At 33.1% G+C, this 14651-nt stretch overlaps 1 protein-coding gene across 6 annotated transcripts in view; it reads left to right on the forward strand.

Annotated features, from left to right (window-relative positions):
• Positions 1-14651, forward strand: part of SUCO (SUN domain containing ossification factor) — an 88109-nt gene that overhangs the window by 36399 nt on the left and 37059 nt on the right. For 3 of the 6 annotated variants that reach the window (XR_009695790.1, XM_061160337.1, XM_061160338.1), the window contains exons 8-14: positions 221-357; positions 1407-1474; positions 8107-8214; positions 10153-10258; positions 12971-12991; positions 13195-13250; positions 13973-14064. Coding sequence is in view for 5 of the 6 variants with exons in the window: in XM_061160337.1 (XP_061016320.1) it covers positions 221-357; positions 1407-1474; positions 8107-8214; positions 10153-10258; positions 12971-12991; positions 13195-13250; positions 13973-14064 (588 nt within the window). In the remaining variant the exon portion in view is untranslated. The remainder of the gene's footprint in view (positions 1-220; positions 358-1406; positions 1475-8106; positions 8215-10152; positions 10259-12970; positions 12992-13194; positions 13251-13972; positions 14065-14651) is intronic. The other 3 variants (XM_061160339.1, XM_061160340.1, XM_061160341.1) reach the window with 3 other exon arrangements.

Consider the following 14651-nt stretch of genomic DNA (forward strand, 5'->3'; position numbering starts at 1 on the left):
CTCATAGTAAACTTCCATTTTGTGAATTATACTAAGCATAAGTCAAGTAATGTGGATTTTTGTAGTTAATTTACTAAGGATAAAAGCTATTTCATATGGGTTTTAAAAATGTTCTCTTTAGTATTAAAACCTGGACTCTAGATGGTAGCCTGTTGTTCTTCAGATTGTTTGCTGTGGGTATTTTCAATCATAATCATCATATATATATGTTCATAATAAGGTTTGTCTGCAGGTCAGTCAATGCATCCATCTTCTAATGGAGGTCTACATGCCACAAAAAAGGTCCAGAAAAATCGAAATAATTATGCTTCAGTAGAATGTGGTGCCAAAATTTTGGCAGCTAACCCAGAAGCCAAGGTACTTAAGTGTAAAATTCTTCTATATATATAGGAAGCTAGAGATTTTATTAAATATAAGCAATGGTTTCCTGGAAACTATATTTTGACATGAGCTATTTTCCTAATCCACTAATAAGTGCAAGATTATGCTTTTAAAGACATAATTTCTTGCATGAATTCTTAGTGTATTGGTTGATGCATTGCACCATATTTTTTTTTTTAAGAGTAGTTATAGGTTCCCAGCAAAATTGAGAGGAAGGTCTAGAGATCTGCCATATACCCGCTGTCCCCACATGTGTTGGTCTCTTCCATTACCAACATCTCCCACCAGAGTGGTACATTTGTTATAGTTGGTGAATTTATATTGACAGATTATTATCCCCTGAAATCCATAGTTTACATTAGAGTTCACTTTTATACATTCTGTGGGTTTGGGTAAATGTATAATGACATGTATTTGTCATTATAGTATCATATAGAGTATTTTTACTGTCCTAAAAATCCTCTGTGCTCTACCTATTCACTTCTTCCTTCCCCCAACTTTTGACAGCCACTGATCTTTTCACTATCTCCCTAGTTTTATCTTTTCCAGAAAATCATATAGTTGAAATACCATATGTAGCTTTTTCAGACTGACTTCTTTCACTTAGTAATATGCATTTAAGTTTCATCCATGTCTTTCCATGACTTGATAGCTCCTTTCTTTTTAGTATTGAATAATACTCCATTGTCTGGATGTGCCATAGTTTATCCATTCACCTACTGAAGGGCATACCCTTGGTTTTTAAACTTTTAAAACCTGTGTTTTAAAAGGAAATAGCTAATAGAAAAAATCATTTTTCTTCTATAGCAACAGACATTTAATTTTAGGTGTTTTATTACAAGCCTTACTTAGCACAGTATAGACAAAACTTGTAAATTTTAGCCACTTTTATGCTTTCTTCCCAGGTGTTTCAGTCTCTTAGGTATATTTTAAGATTTAAAAATATAGAAAACCTAGAAAACTTGAGAGTTGAAATAAATATTTTTCTTTAAGTAATTTATTCCCTTCCCCCTTTTTAAAAATAGAGCACATCTGCTATTCTTATAGAAAATATGGATCTTTATATGTTGAATCCTTGCAGCACTAAAATTTGGTAAGTAATATAAAATTTAATAAAGTATACTTTATATATATATATATATATATAATATTAACCTTTTATGTTAGGGTTAGATTGATTTGTTCATATAGTCACTTAATAAGCACTTATGATTTGTTCATATGTCACTTAATAAGCGTTTATGATTGGTGCTGGTACTATACTTTCCTTAGGTCCCGGGGTATAAAACTGAAGACAAAATGTCTTTCCTTTTAGGGATGTCACACAAAATTGACAGATCTAGTTCAACAATTATCAAATAGTATGAAAAGTATGACGGAAAAGATACTATAGAAACAGAGATGATATATAACTGCAGAAGAGAATGAGCTTGCTAGAAGAGGTTATTTATGAGCTGAATCTTGAAGAATTAATTCCTTGAATTCATAAGTAAGTCACAGATAAGGGAGACAGGGGTATTCAGGAATTGTAAGAGGGGACCAGCACTAATAGGAGCGAATGTCTTCTGGGCAGCTGTAAGTAGGAGCAAACTAAAGAAGCTGTTTTAGTGATTACAAGAATAGAGGTACAACTAGAGTAATCATGCAAGATGAGCCAAGAGACTCAGTTGAGCAGTAATTAGGCCATTCATGCTATGTATACACAGCTTAAAAGTTTCTGAGGTTTAAATTATCTTAAAGACCATGGAGGGTAGTGTTTGTTTTAAGTAAGGAAATGACATGACCTCACTGGCATTTTGGGAAGGCTTATCCTCAAAAGATGGCCTACAGCATAGTGCAGTTGGAAGCAGTGAAACCAGTTAGGAACCTGCTGTCATAGCTCATGTGGAAAAAAAGGGCGTTAATTAAGGCATGGCAATTTCGATAAAGAAGAGAAAATCTGAAAAATGTTTATAGAAGTTAAAATTGACAGCTTTTGCTTAGAAATTGGATGTGAAGAAGACAGAGGCATCTGATAAATCTCCCTGGATTTTGGCTTCATTGCTTCAATCTAATTCTTGCATTAACTAAGAATATAGACAAAGAAACTTATGGGGGGTATATGGGGGAAATAATGTTTAATATGCCAACAGTTTTATTAGATTACTTGATTTCGTTGATCAAAAGCAGCTATTTTAAAAAAGAATTGAGGTAAATCACCACCATTTTACTGATTGATTAATGATGTGGTGTAGTCATTAAGTTGTGTCTGACTCTTTGCGACCCCTTGGACTGTAGCCTGCCAGGCTCCTCTGTCCGTGGGATTTCCCAGGCAAGAAGACTGGAGTGGGTTGCCAGTTCCTTCTCCAGGGGATCTTCCCAACCCAGAGATTGAACCTGCATCTCCTGCTTGGCTGGTGGATTCTTTACCACAGCCTCTTGGGAAGCTTGTTTTCCTCTTTAGATAATTGTTTATTCACACTTTTCCCTCTGATTTACAATAATACATTTATCTTAAAGTTCTCTTATATATGGGAATTTGTTTCTGTACTCTTTGTCCTGTTCCTTTGATCAGTTTCATTACCTGCAGAAACATCACACTCTTAATACCTGGTAGGGCAGGTTTTTGTACCGTATTCTTCAGGACTGACTTGGCTGTTCTGCCGCTGCTTTCTTTTCTTTTGTTTTTTTCTGTTAAATCTTTAGACTTACTCTTTTGAGTTCCCCAAGTATCCCATTGGATTTTGTTTGGGATTGTATTGCATCTTTTGCTGACTTTTAGATATTGAGTTTACTTATCCTATATAGGGCATATCTTTAAGTTGTTTTTAATGTCTTTCAATTATTTTGTTTTTTCTTTTTAACTTTTCATGAAAGTATTGTGTATCTTCTGTTAAATTCATTTGTGGGTATCAGCAGGAAACTAACACAACATTGTAAAGCAACTATACTCCAGTAAAAATTAATAAAAAATGCATTGGTTGTTAAGTTTTTTGTTACAATTCTAAATATCTTTAAAAAATGATGTTGTGTTGTGTTTAGATATCCAGTTTTTTTTTTTAATGTATGAGTCTTAGATCCAGCTACTTATTTTATAGTCTCTTATTTTAATAGTTTATATGTAGAATCTTTGAGGATTTCTGCATAGAAAATTATAGCTTCCCTACATATTTTTCTCCTTTTTAAAATTTTCTTATCCTTTTATTGTATTTTACTTTCTTTTTGTCGTCGCATGCTGGCTAGATCATTGAGAAAACTGTGTGTGGTGATAGTAGGCAGTTTCATCTTACTCCTTATTTTGAAGGCAGTGCATCTCACCTAATACTTATAAGATATGTGTTTTGCATTTTTTTTTAAACTGAAGTGTAGGTGATGCTAGTGGTAAAGAACCCATCTGTGAGTGCAGGAGATGCAGAGATGCAGGTTCAGTCCCTAGATTGGGAAGATCCCCTGGAGGAGGGCATGGCAATCCACTCCAGTGTTCTTGCCTAGAGAATCCCATGGACAGAGGAGCCTGACAGGCTACAGCCCATAGGGTCACAAAGAGTCAGACAAGACTGAAGCGACTTAAAGTACGTAGTTGATTTACAAAATTGTATTAGTTTCAGGTGTACAAAATAGTGCTTCAGTATTTTTCTTGATTATATTCCATTTAAAGTTATTACAAAATAATGAGTATATTTTCCCATGCTGTACAATGTATCTTTGTTGCTTATTTAGTCTGTGTGTAGTATTTTCTGTCTCTTAATTTTGTACCCCTATGTTGTCCCTCCCCTTCCCTCTCCCTCCTGTTAGCCGTGACTTTGTTTTATTTTCTTCTTGTCGTCTTTGTCGTGGATGGATCGACCCTGAGTTTGTGGGGTCCTTTCTGGGCTCTCTGTCCTGAGCCGCTGATCTGTGTGTCTGTTTCTGTATCTACCGTGCTGTTGTGTTTGTTGTATAATCTGCAGTTAGGGAGCATGATATCTCAAGCTTCTTTTTTCTCAGGATATTCTAAATTTGAATCTCAACTGTAAAGCCTTCCATGCCTCAGGGAAGATGTTAATTTTAAATTAAATATGTGATTTCAAAAATATGGCATTCATGTGACTTAAACTCAAAAAGGTGTTCAAAAGAGGTAGAGGAGCTACAATACACTTCCAATCTGTCATCTATCTTCCTATTCAGTGTTAAATTTTTAGATACCTTTTTATTTTCTTTATGCAAAAACATAAAGATTTTATTTATCTCTCAGTTTTCACAGCAGCATATTATACATAATATTTATCACCTTGAATTAAGTTTTAACTTAAAATTTTCTGGTCATGTTTCTATTTCATTCATACATAAAACTTTTTCTTTTTTTTTTTGATAACTTCATGAAATTCCATTATATGATTGTACCAATTTAGTCTTACGTTGATAGTATTTGGGTTGTTTATAGTAATCTTTTGCCAGAACAGACAGTTATTATAAGCAAGCTTGTGCATGCATTGTTTTATACTTGTGTGAATAGATGGGAAGGTTTAAAAACCATATTTAAAAGAAGTAATTATGAGGCTGTATGCCTGCTAAGTTGCTTTAGTCGTCTCCAACTCTTTGCAACCCCATGGACTGTATAGCCCACCAGGCTCCTCTGTCCATGGGATTCTCCAGGTGAGAATACTGGAGTGGGTTGTCATGCCCTCCTCCAGGGGATCTTCCTGACCCAGGGATCAAACCCTTGTCTCTTAAGTCTCCTTCATTGGTAGGTGGGTTCTTTACCACTAGCGCCACCTGGGAAACCCATACATGAGACTGTGTAGGTTTTCTATTTCTTCTCAACTTAGTTTTAGTAAATTAGTTTGGTTAATTGTGTTTTTCTAGAAATTTGTCTTTAATCCATTTTGAAGGTTTTTGTAATGAAGTTGTTTATGGTATTTTCTTACAGTTTAAAAATCTTTTCTTTATACCTTTGCAGATTAGTCTAAGGTCAGCTCTGTTCTTTCTCAAGATTATTTTGGCTATACGGGGTATTTTGTGTTTCCACATAAATTTTAGAGTTATGCATTCTAGTTTTATAAAAATGTCATTGGCATTTTGATAGGGATTGCATTGCATTTGTAGTTTGCCTTGTGTAATATGTTCATATCATCTAAATTTTGACACGTGGTATTTTATCAAAGTACTCTTATGTTTAGGTCTGCTACTTTACTGATCTTTTAAAATTTCTGACCTACTATTAATTAAGAAAAGCATGTTGAAATTATATGTGTCAGCTTTTGTACGTAGTTTTACTAATTTACATGCGGTGTTATCTACCTCTAAGAAAATATAAAAGATGAGGCTTAGATAAAAAAGCATTTTAAAATCAACTTTTATGAGGAACAATTACATACGTACTACTAATTATATATATATATTATGAGTGTATACTACTTTAATATGTTTTAGAAATGTTAAATCTTCTTGGTGAATTGACTGTACACCTGGTAATACATTTGTCCAGAAATTTATTTTAATAGTAATATAGCTCATATCTTCTTAGAAATTGAGAACGTTGTATGCAAAAGAAGTAGAGGAGAATTTGCTTTTTCTTCTTAGTGCTCTTAAATAAAAAGCAAAATCTGCCTCTGATTTTCTTTAGTTTCCTCTCCCTTGGGTGCAGAACAGTGTTTAGGCTTTGGAGCCAGATAGATGTGTCTTTTAACTTTTAACTTTGTTACTTAAAACAAATGACTCTTAGTTAGGGCTCTTGATTCTGCCTTTTTAACAGAGACTAATGAATTGTGGTTTGAAAAAGATAGTTAATTTTCTCTGACAAAAAAACCTCAAGTTGGTATGTGGGGCAGGGATATAATAGAAAACAATTAAAGGACACATATACCTTCTGTTATGTTTTTCTACCACCCCCAAGATATTGTCCCTGACTGCACTGCTGTGATGATTTCTTCCTATCACATCCTCATTCTGACCTGTAAGGTGGGAGAAAGCAGAAATAGAGGTGGCAGCTTCCTTTTGAAGGCTTGACCTGAACGTTGCACTGGACGCTTCTGCCCACATCCCATCACATAATTAAGTAACATTGCCAAAACTGGGAAAAACAGTCTTTGATTAGTGACTGTATGCTTGGCTACATCTTTGGAGAGGGGAACAAGTTCTGTTTTAAAAAGGCAGAAAGGAAAAACGTGAAGTAACCAATTGAATAATTCTGTAAAATAGAGATAATCTCCTCTGCATTTTGGTTGTAAGAATTAAATCAGAGCATGGACATAAATCATCTAAAATGATATCTGACACAGACTAAGCATTCAGCAACTGTTAGTATACTTTTCATCAGGAGCTGTTCTCTGAATCATGGCTATTCTTAGCATCTTCTGGATTCAGTTCTGTTGCTCCCCAAGATTAACACAATATGTTAATTGTAATGCTTTTAATTTAACATTTACTTGTCAGTGTATATAATCTCCTATGATATAATAATTAGTTTATTAAAGTATTGATTAGAGTCCTAGATGTCATGAGTATTTCTTTCCCCAAATGCCATGCTAGATGATGATTGTTTTTTTTTTTTAAGATGTAGTTTTATTTTACACATGTAGAACCATACTGTTAATGTTTTCCTAAATAGCAATATTTCGTGGCATCTTTTCCAGGTCCATGATACGTATCTCAAATATCATTTCTTTTTTTCAAAAATTTCACACATGTGATTTCATATAGTTCTATAATAACCTTTATTTTTCTTTCCCTACCACTATTTGCCATCCCCTGTTCCATCTTCCCGCCGATAATCGCTAGTTTGTTCTCTATACCTGTGAGTCTGCTTCTTTTTTGTTTTATTTGCTAGTGTGGTGTTGTTTTTAAAAACAGTTTTATTGAAGCATAATTGACATATAAAAAACTATACATAAAATAAATTGTAAAATGTTAAAGTGTACAGTTTGATAAGTTTTGATATTTATTCATCTATGAAGCCATCACCACGGTGAAGATAATAAACATATGTGTCCCCCAATATTTTCTTCATGCTCCTTTATAATTTTTCCCTCCCAGCCCTTACCCCCATAGCAATTACAGATCTGTTTTCTGTCACAATACATTGGTCTGTATTTTCTATATTTTTATAAAATGCAATATATAGTTTCTAGTACCATTTTTAATAGCTGTTTGGTATTTCATTGTCTGAATGGGGCCATAATTTGTTATAGTTTCTAGTACCATTTTTAATAGCTGTTTGGTATTTCATTGTCTGAATGGGGCCGTAATTTGTCAACCAATCCTCTATACTAAACATTTAGGTTGACTTCCCTCCCGCCTAGCTCTCACTTTTATAAACTGTGCTTCGATATATTTATTAAGATGCATATACAGGGTGATCATTTGGAACTGTGTGTCCATAATTAAATTTCTAAGAGTATATTGCTGAATCAATAGCTGTGGTACATTTTGAGATAATATGGCCAAACTGCCCTCTAGACTAGTCAGGTTACACTCTTTCTAGTTGTTCTTCATCAAGTCATTCCTTCTTCAAGAATGAGCTTTGTCATTAGAAAAGAATCTTTATTAAAAAAAATACTGTAGGACAGAATCAGTATTTTTTTCCCACTAATGCTATGGCTTGGGAAATACTTAGGGATGTTCTTTCTCAAATCCTCTTCCTTCCTTACATTTTTTAATGACTAACTTAATGGAGGTCTAGTTTATGTAAGCTGTGAATGTCATGTTTAATATGGATTGTTATTCTAGTTGGTTTATCTAAATAATTGTCTTGTGCTCTTTTTAAAGGTTTGTTATTGAACTCTGTGAACCAATTCAAGTAAAACAGTTTGATATTGCAAATTATGAATTATTTTCTTCTACTCCTAAAGACTTTCTGGTTTCTATCAGTGACAGGTAAATTCTAAAGCTGGTTTCTATGGAGTTAATATTGGATTTTCAGAATAAAAATTTTAAAATGGGTCATGTTTTAAAACTTTAATTATTTTTTGTTTTAATCAACTTGTATCCATTTGTAAGAACAGTAATAATATTGTTGTAGGTTAGTCATTTGTTAGTTTACTTTCATTAACTTATATAGTGCTTATATCAACCCTCTGATGTTATTCCCTTATGAGATGAGGAAACAGAGAGAGATTAAATAGCCTATGTAGGTCATGTGATTTGTGAGTTGGACAACCAAGATTCAAACATAGATCTCTATGACTTTGAAGTCCTTACTTTTAATTATTATGCTGTATTGCTTCCGAACATTTCTTTAAAAAAGTTATTAAAAACATATGAGTATTTCATTTTACCTCATTTTATAGCATATGTTTTTGTTAAAGTATATTTTAAAAACTTGGGTATATATGTGTGATTATAAGAGAAACATGCATTCCAAGGAATTTGGTAGAGAATCCCAGTTCTATCAACCAAAGATACCTGTATTAACATTTTAATACATCCCTTCCAGTCTTTTATACACATTTATATATTTATAGTTCTATCAAAAATCAGTTTTGATGCTTACATCTTGAGAATATCCTTTTTTTAATTTTAAACACATCGTTTTTAATAAATACTTGATATTTTCCTCCAGATGGAGGTATTTGTTCATTCCATAAATGCTTTTTGAGTGCCCACAATGTACCATGTAGGATGCTGTTATTTACTTGATCCTTTTATTACTGACCATTAAGAGTTTTCTGTGGTGTTTCTTCCCCTACCCTACATGTAGCATTGCCTATATACAGTTTTCAAAATGATTTCTCAAGATCTCTTACTCATTTTTCTTTAACTTTGCTCAGATCATTTCCTTTTTCCCCAAGCTGTAATTTTCTTACCTGTCAAATGAATGTGTTCAGCTATGACAAGTAAAGTGTGTTTTTTTAATGTGATAAGAGAATACTCATTACTTTGAGGGATTCTATATATGCTGTAGTAAAGAAAAACAGTCGTTTGGGATTTTGCATTAGATTTCCTTTAAAATGGGAAAAGCTGTGTAAGTGCTGTGAAATTCAAATATGATAGTAAAGGGTTTTTTCTGTTTCCCTTTCAACCAGTACTTATGCTTTATATCATTGCACACTTCAGTTCAGTTCAGTCGCTCAGTCGTGTCCGACTCTTTGCGACCCCATGAACCGCAGCACACCAGGCCTTCCTGTCCATCACCAACTCCCGGAGTCTACCCAAACTCATGTCCATTGCCATCCAACCATCTCATCCTCTGTCGTCCCCTTCTCCTGCCCTCAGTCTTTCCCAGCATCAGGGTCTTTTCAAATGAGTCAGCTCTTCGCATCAGGTGGCCAGAGTATTGTAGTTTCAGCTTCAACATCAGTCCTTCCGATGAACACCCAGGACTGATCTCCTTTAGGATGGACTGGTTGGATCTCTTTGCAATCCAAGGGACTCTCAAGAGTCTTCTTCAATACCACAGTTCAAAAGCACCAATCTGATCACACACTTACTGGTACATAAAGAGTAGTACCTCATCCTTCCAAAACACTCTCTTGGCTACTTTCTGTTTTAAAGCCTCCAGTTTACTTGGAAGCCCTCTAAAACTCCAAGAGGCAATCCTGGTCCTTTTTGTCTTCCTCTTGTCTTCTATTTGATAGTGTGATTTTTCAAGATAGTCTTTCTTCATAAGGAGAGACCTGTCAAGAGTTTAGTTGGAAAAGAAAATGTATTTATTCAGCTTGATGCTTAACTCATACTTAAACTATGTTAAGTGAATGTGTTACCTGGAGAGGGGAAAAAAAAAGTACAAGATCTGATTTGAAAATGATAAGACCTCTCAATGTGTGATTTATGATTTTCTAAAAAGGAATGTTAATATTTTTTTTTATTTTCTAGATACCCCACAAACAAATGGATTAAGCTGGGTACTTTCCATGGTAGAGATGAGAGGAATGTCCAGAGTTTCCCTTTAGATGAACAGATGTATGCAAAATATGTGAAGGTAATGTTTATCTGTATAGAACTATGTTCTATAATGAAACATACCTGTTACTTATACTTGGTATCTCACCTGTATAGAAATAAGAAAAATTAAGAGGAAATGTATTGCTGTATTCCTTTTAATAAAATAATTCTTTCTTGAATATATTATTTTATGGGACAGATACTAATACATTCCCTTTTATGTAATTGGAAACCTAGGCTAGTTTTTTGATATCTGTGACTTTGATGAAATTCCAAATTATAACTCTTTAATATTTTTGAAGTCTTGATATGACATATCATCTTTATAGTATTATATTTCTTTATATTTTAAAACCTGAATCAGTTACTCACTGCTGTCTTTAAAGCAGGTCTGGTTTCTTATTAGAATCTGATTCTGAGATTTCTATTTTAATGCCCAGTTATTTATCTTTATAGCTTTTTGTCTTTTGTATATTCAGGTGAAATATTATATGTCTAAGTAACAATTTCAAATAAAGTTTTAATTGTTTAAATTCCTGCTGCAACCTAAATGTCCATTAACAGAAGAATAGATAAAAAAGCTGTGGTACATATATACAATGGAATATTATTCAGCTATAAAAGAGAACAAAATAACGCCATTTGCAGCAACACAGATAGACCTAGAAATTGTCGTACTGAGAGAAATAAGACAGTGAAAGATAAATATCATGTGATATTGCTTATATGTTGAATCTAAAAAATGGTACAAATGAACTGCTTACAAACTGGAATAGAGCTACAGATGTAGAAAACAAACTCATGGTTAGCAGGGTGTAAGGTGGAGGGTAGGAGGAGAGGGAAACAGGCAGACTGGGACTGACACATGCACACTGTCATAACGTCGGTCACCGGTCAGGACCTGCATGCAGCTCAGTGCTCTGCAGTGACCTGTGTGGGTGAGGAAGCGAAGTGTGTGTGTGTGTGTGTGCGCGTGTGCATGCTCAGTGCTCTGCAGTGACCTGTGTGGGTGAGGAAGCGAACAGTGTGTGTGTGTGTGTGTGTGCACGCATGTGCGTGTGTGCACGCTCAATGCTCTGCAGTGACCTGTGTGGGTGAGGAAGCGAAGAGTGTGTGTGTGTGTGTCCGCTCAGTGCTCTGCAGTGACCTGTGTGGGTGAGGAAGCGAAGAGTGTATGTGTGTGTGTGTGTGTGTGTGTGTGTGTATCTGATAGACCTTGCTGTACAGCAGAAACTAATGCAACATTATAAATGAACTGTATTCTAATAAAAGCCATAAATACATTTCTACTTCTTCCCTCACCAGTGTTGAGGTGGAATTATCTACCAAAATAGAATTATTATCACTCTTGAATTGAATTTAGACAAAATATGGGAATTTCTTACTCCTCTTTATTTCCTCCTTTTTTTTTTTCTTTATAATACTATAGTCATACCTTAAAGTACAACTGTGTTGTTAGTAAGACCTTTTGGAATGACAGCAGCTCTAATTTTCTTCTTAGTTATTTCTTCTTTAAATGTGAAAACTTATACCTGCCTATTCCTCTCTTGGGATTTTACTGTCTGTGTCTTTTGTAAGCATGTATTAAATTGGCTTCTGTAAATGGGTAAACTTGTAGTATTCCTACTCTCACTATAAAAATACTTGTATAAAAATGCTGGTTTTAAAGTTCAATTGATATTTTCAGTTAATGATTCAACAGTGTTCAGAAAAATGATGATACATTTTCAGTTTCTTTTTAAAGTGAACTCTGAACCAGTTTAATGACCTTTTTATGTAGCAGTTTCTACACTGTGATGCCGAAAAAAATATATAAAACACTTTGGCAGATGATACAGTTGTACCTGATTTTGCAATTAAAACAACTCACATGTTATGAAATAGTTCCAAGAATCATTCTTTATAGTGTCTACTTTGTTAATAACAGAACATTTTATTGGTGATACAAAAAAATCCTGTATAAAGCTACCTACTTTGTCCTCTTTATAATGGGAGACTATAGAGCATTTTGATGACTGGTTTTCTTAAAAGCCTTTTTTGGTAGATTTAAACCTAAAAGCAGAAAACATTTACTTCTGATTCTTATTTTATACTGATAAATGTTATATAAGTTTACCTGAGTTTTGCTCATCCCAAAAGAATTAAAACCCATATTTAAAAAATGCTTTTTAATAGCTTATATTTTAAAAATGAATTGATAAATATCCTCTAGTTCTATAAGTTATACTTAAAATAGCAGCATATCAGAAATCCAAGTTTCCCCAAAATAGTTTGTGTACAGTCTTGTGCAAGAATAAATATTTTTTTATTATGTTAATCTTTTTATCAATATGTATGTTCATAGATATGTATAGCTACATACATGTATCAATGTATTAATATGTAGGTATATACATGATAACATTTATAATATTTAGTGTAATATAAGGCAGGTTATTTCTAGATATGCTTTAATTACTTTTAGAATGCTTTCATATCTAATGGATAAATAAAACAGCAACAGTGGATTTTTAGGTTAAAGTTAATTTATTTCATTACAGTTGCACTATATTTTCTAGTTGTGATGGTAAAAATAAATGCAAATCATTGCTTTGGTGTCGGCAAAGAAATGAGTACTACAATGTTATCCATCACAGTATATTGCTTCCTATAATTATACAATATAATTTACAAATATTGAATGTTGCTTATGGCATGTTATTCAGACTTTGGAACTGATTTCTTTTTCTTTTCCTTTCTCTTGCTTCAGATGTTCATCAAGTACATAAAGGTTAGCAACCTTCTCTTTTGCAATATTGAATAATAGGGCATTGCATATTATTGCGTGGCAAAGAAAAAGCTTTACAAATACTAGTTTTGGGGAAAATTAGGACTTTATTTTTAGAAATGTCATAATGAAAACACTGGCTATTTTGTTAGATAATCTCACACACACTGTGCTGGCTTCCCATTCTGTGTGCTTTCATTCTTTAGGTGGAGTTGGTGTCACATTTTGGATCAGAGCACTTTTGTCCATTAAGCCTTATAAGGTAATACAGAGCAAAAAAATTTACCAAGTGGTTTAAAAAGAAAAAAAGGCAACATAAAAATTCCAGTGTATTTAAAGTGAAGAAATAATTTATTATGTGCAGATAACACCATAAAAAATATACTGCTAAACCTTTCTTCCTTTTGCATACAGTTTAGAAAAGTGTAAAAATTTAGATAGGAATCTGGCATGTATCATTTCTAATTTTTTTTGATAATTTATATTCATAATTATATCCTTGAGAAAAGTATTTAAAATTTTTTATGCTAAACTATATATATCTTGCAGTTTCATTTTGTATCTATCAATATGATTTGATAATGATTGTAATAGTATATTTCTGATTTCTTTAAACTGCTATGTAAGTTTCGCAATCTGAATAAACCGCAACTTGTGAATCCTCCTTAAAAAAAAAAATTTCCTTTGTTAGGAAAAAAGAACCTTCATTTTATGTGTTTGATTTAGCTTGCTTGATATGATGATAAATAAATGGGAAAGTTTTAGGCCAATAAGTCATTGGCTTACTAGTCATTATATTTTTAAATGCCTTAAATAGATTAACATTCTAATGAAAACAGTGGATTGAGAAAGTCATTATTTTTGAGTCCAGAAGTTAATGACCCTTAAAACATAACCAAAATTATTATAGTTTGTCATTTATTATGAAGAGATGAGTCTTAACAAGACTTCAATGAAAAACTTCAATGAAATTGTTGTTAACAGGGTATTTGGCACTAGCATGGTGGAAGAATATGAAGAGATTGCTGATTCCCAGTACCAGTCAGAACGTCAAGAATTATTTGATGAGGACTATGGTGAGTGATTTTAAAAAAGTAACTAATTATGTATATTTTTTTGTTTTTTAAATGGATAAATGTAGGTCACTTAAAAAGATCACATGATGATTAGTCTTTAGTTTTTTCCTTGTTTTTAACCCTAGTAACTAAGTTTCTCCTAAACCTATTTTCTAAAATAATTTTCTGTTACCAGTCAGTTATTTGTGACTTGAAACTCCCTTCCATTAACCCAGTGTTAATAAATTACAGTTATATCGCTATGCCAGGCCCAAAAGCCTATTACTCAAAGGCAACTGACATAGTAGAATTGAGCATGAATTTCTTTGATTTGCCTTTAGCCTAAGAGCAAGCATATTGAGACATGAGTTTTTGAGAAATTCCCATGAGCCTGCAGAGGTCAGAGAATGTTTTATGACACCTTTCATTTCTATTTATCTTGTTTTAAGATGTCTTAAACTGTAGTCTGAAAAATCTAATTTTTGCATTTCCTAGTTTTCCCATAAGTGAAGTGAAGTCATTTACTAGGGGTTGGTAAACTACACTGAAAGCTTGAATAAAAGTCTTATAAATGTGATTAAAATTTTTGTAAGCAGTAGAAATATATT

Source organism: Dama dama, chromosome 14 (assembly GCF_033118175.1).
Source record: "Dama dama isolate Ldn47 chromosome 14, ASM3311817v1, whole genome shotgun sequence".
Lineage (NCBI taxonomy): Eukaryota > Metazoa > Chordata > Mammalia > Artiodactyla > Cervidae > Dama > Dama dama.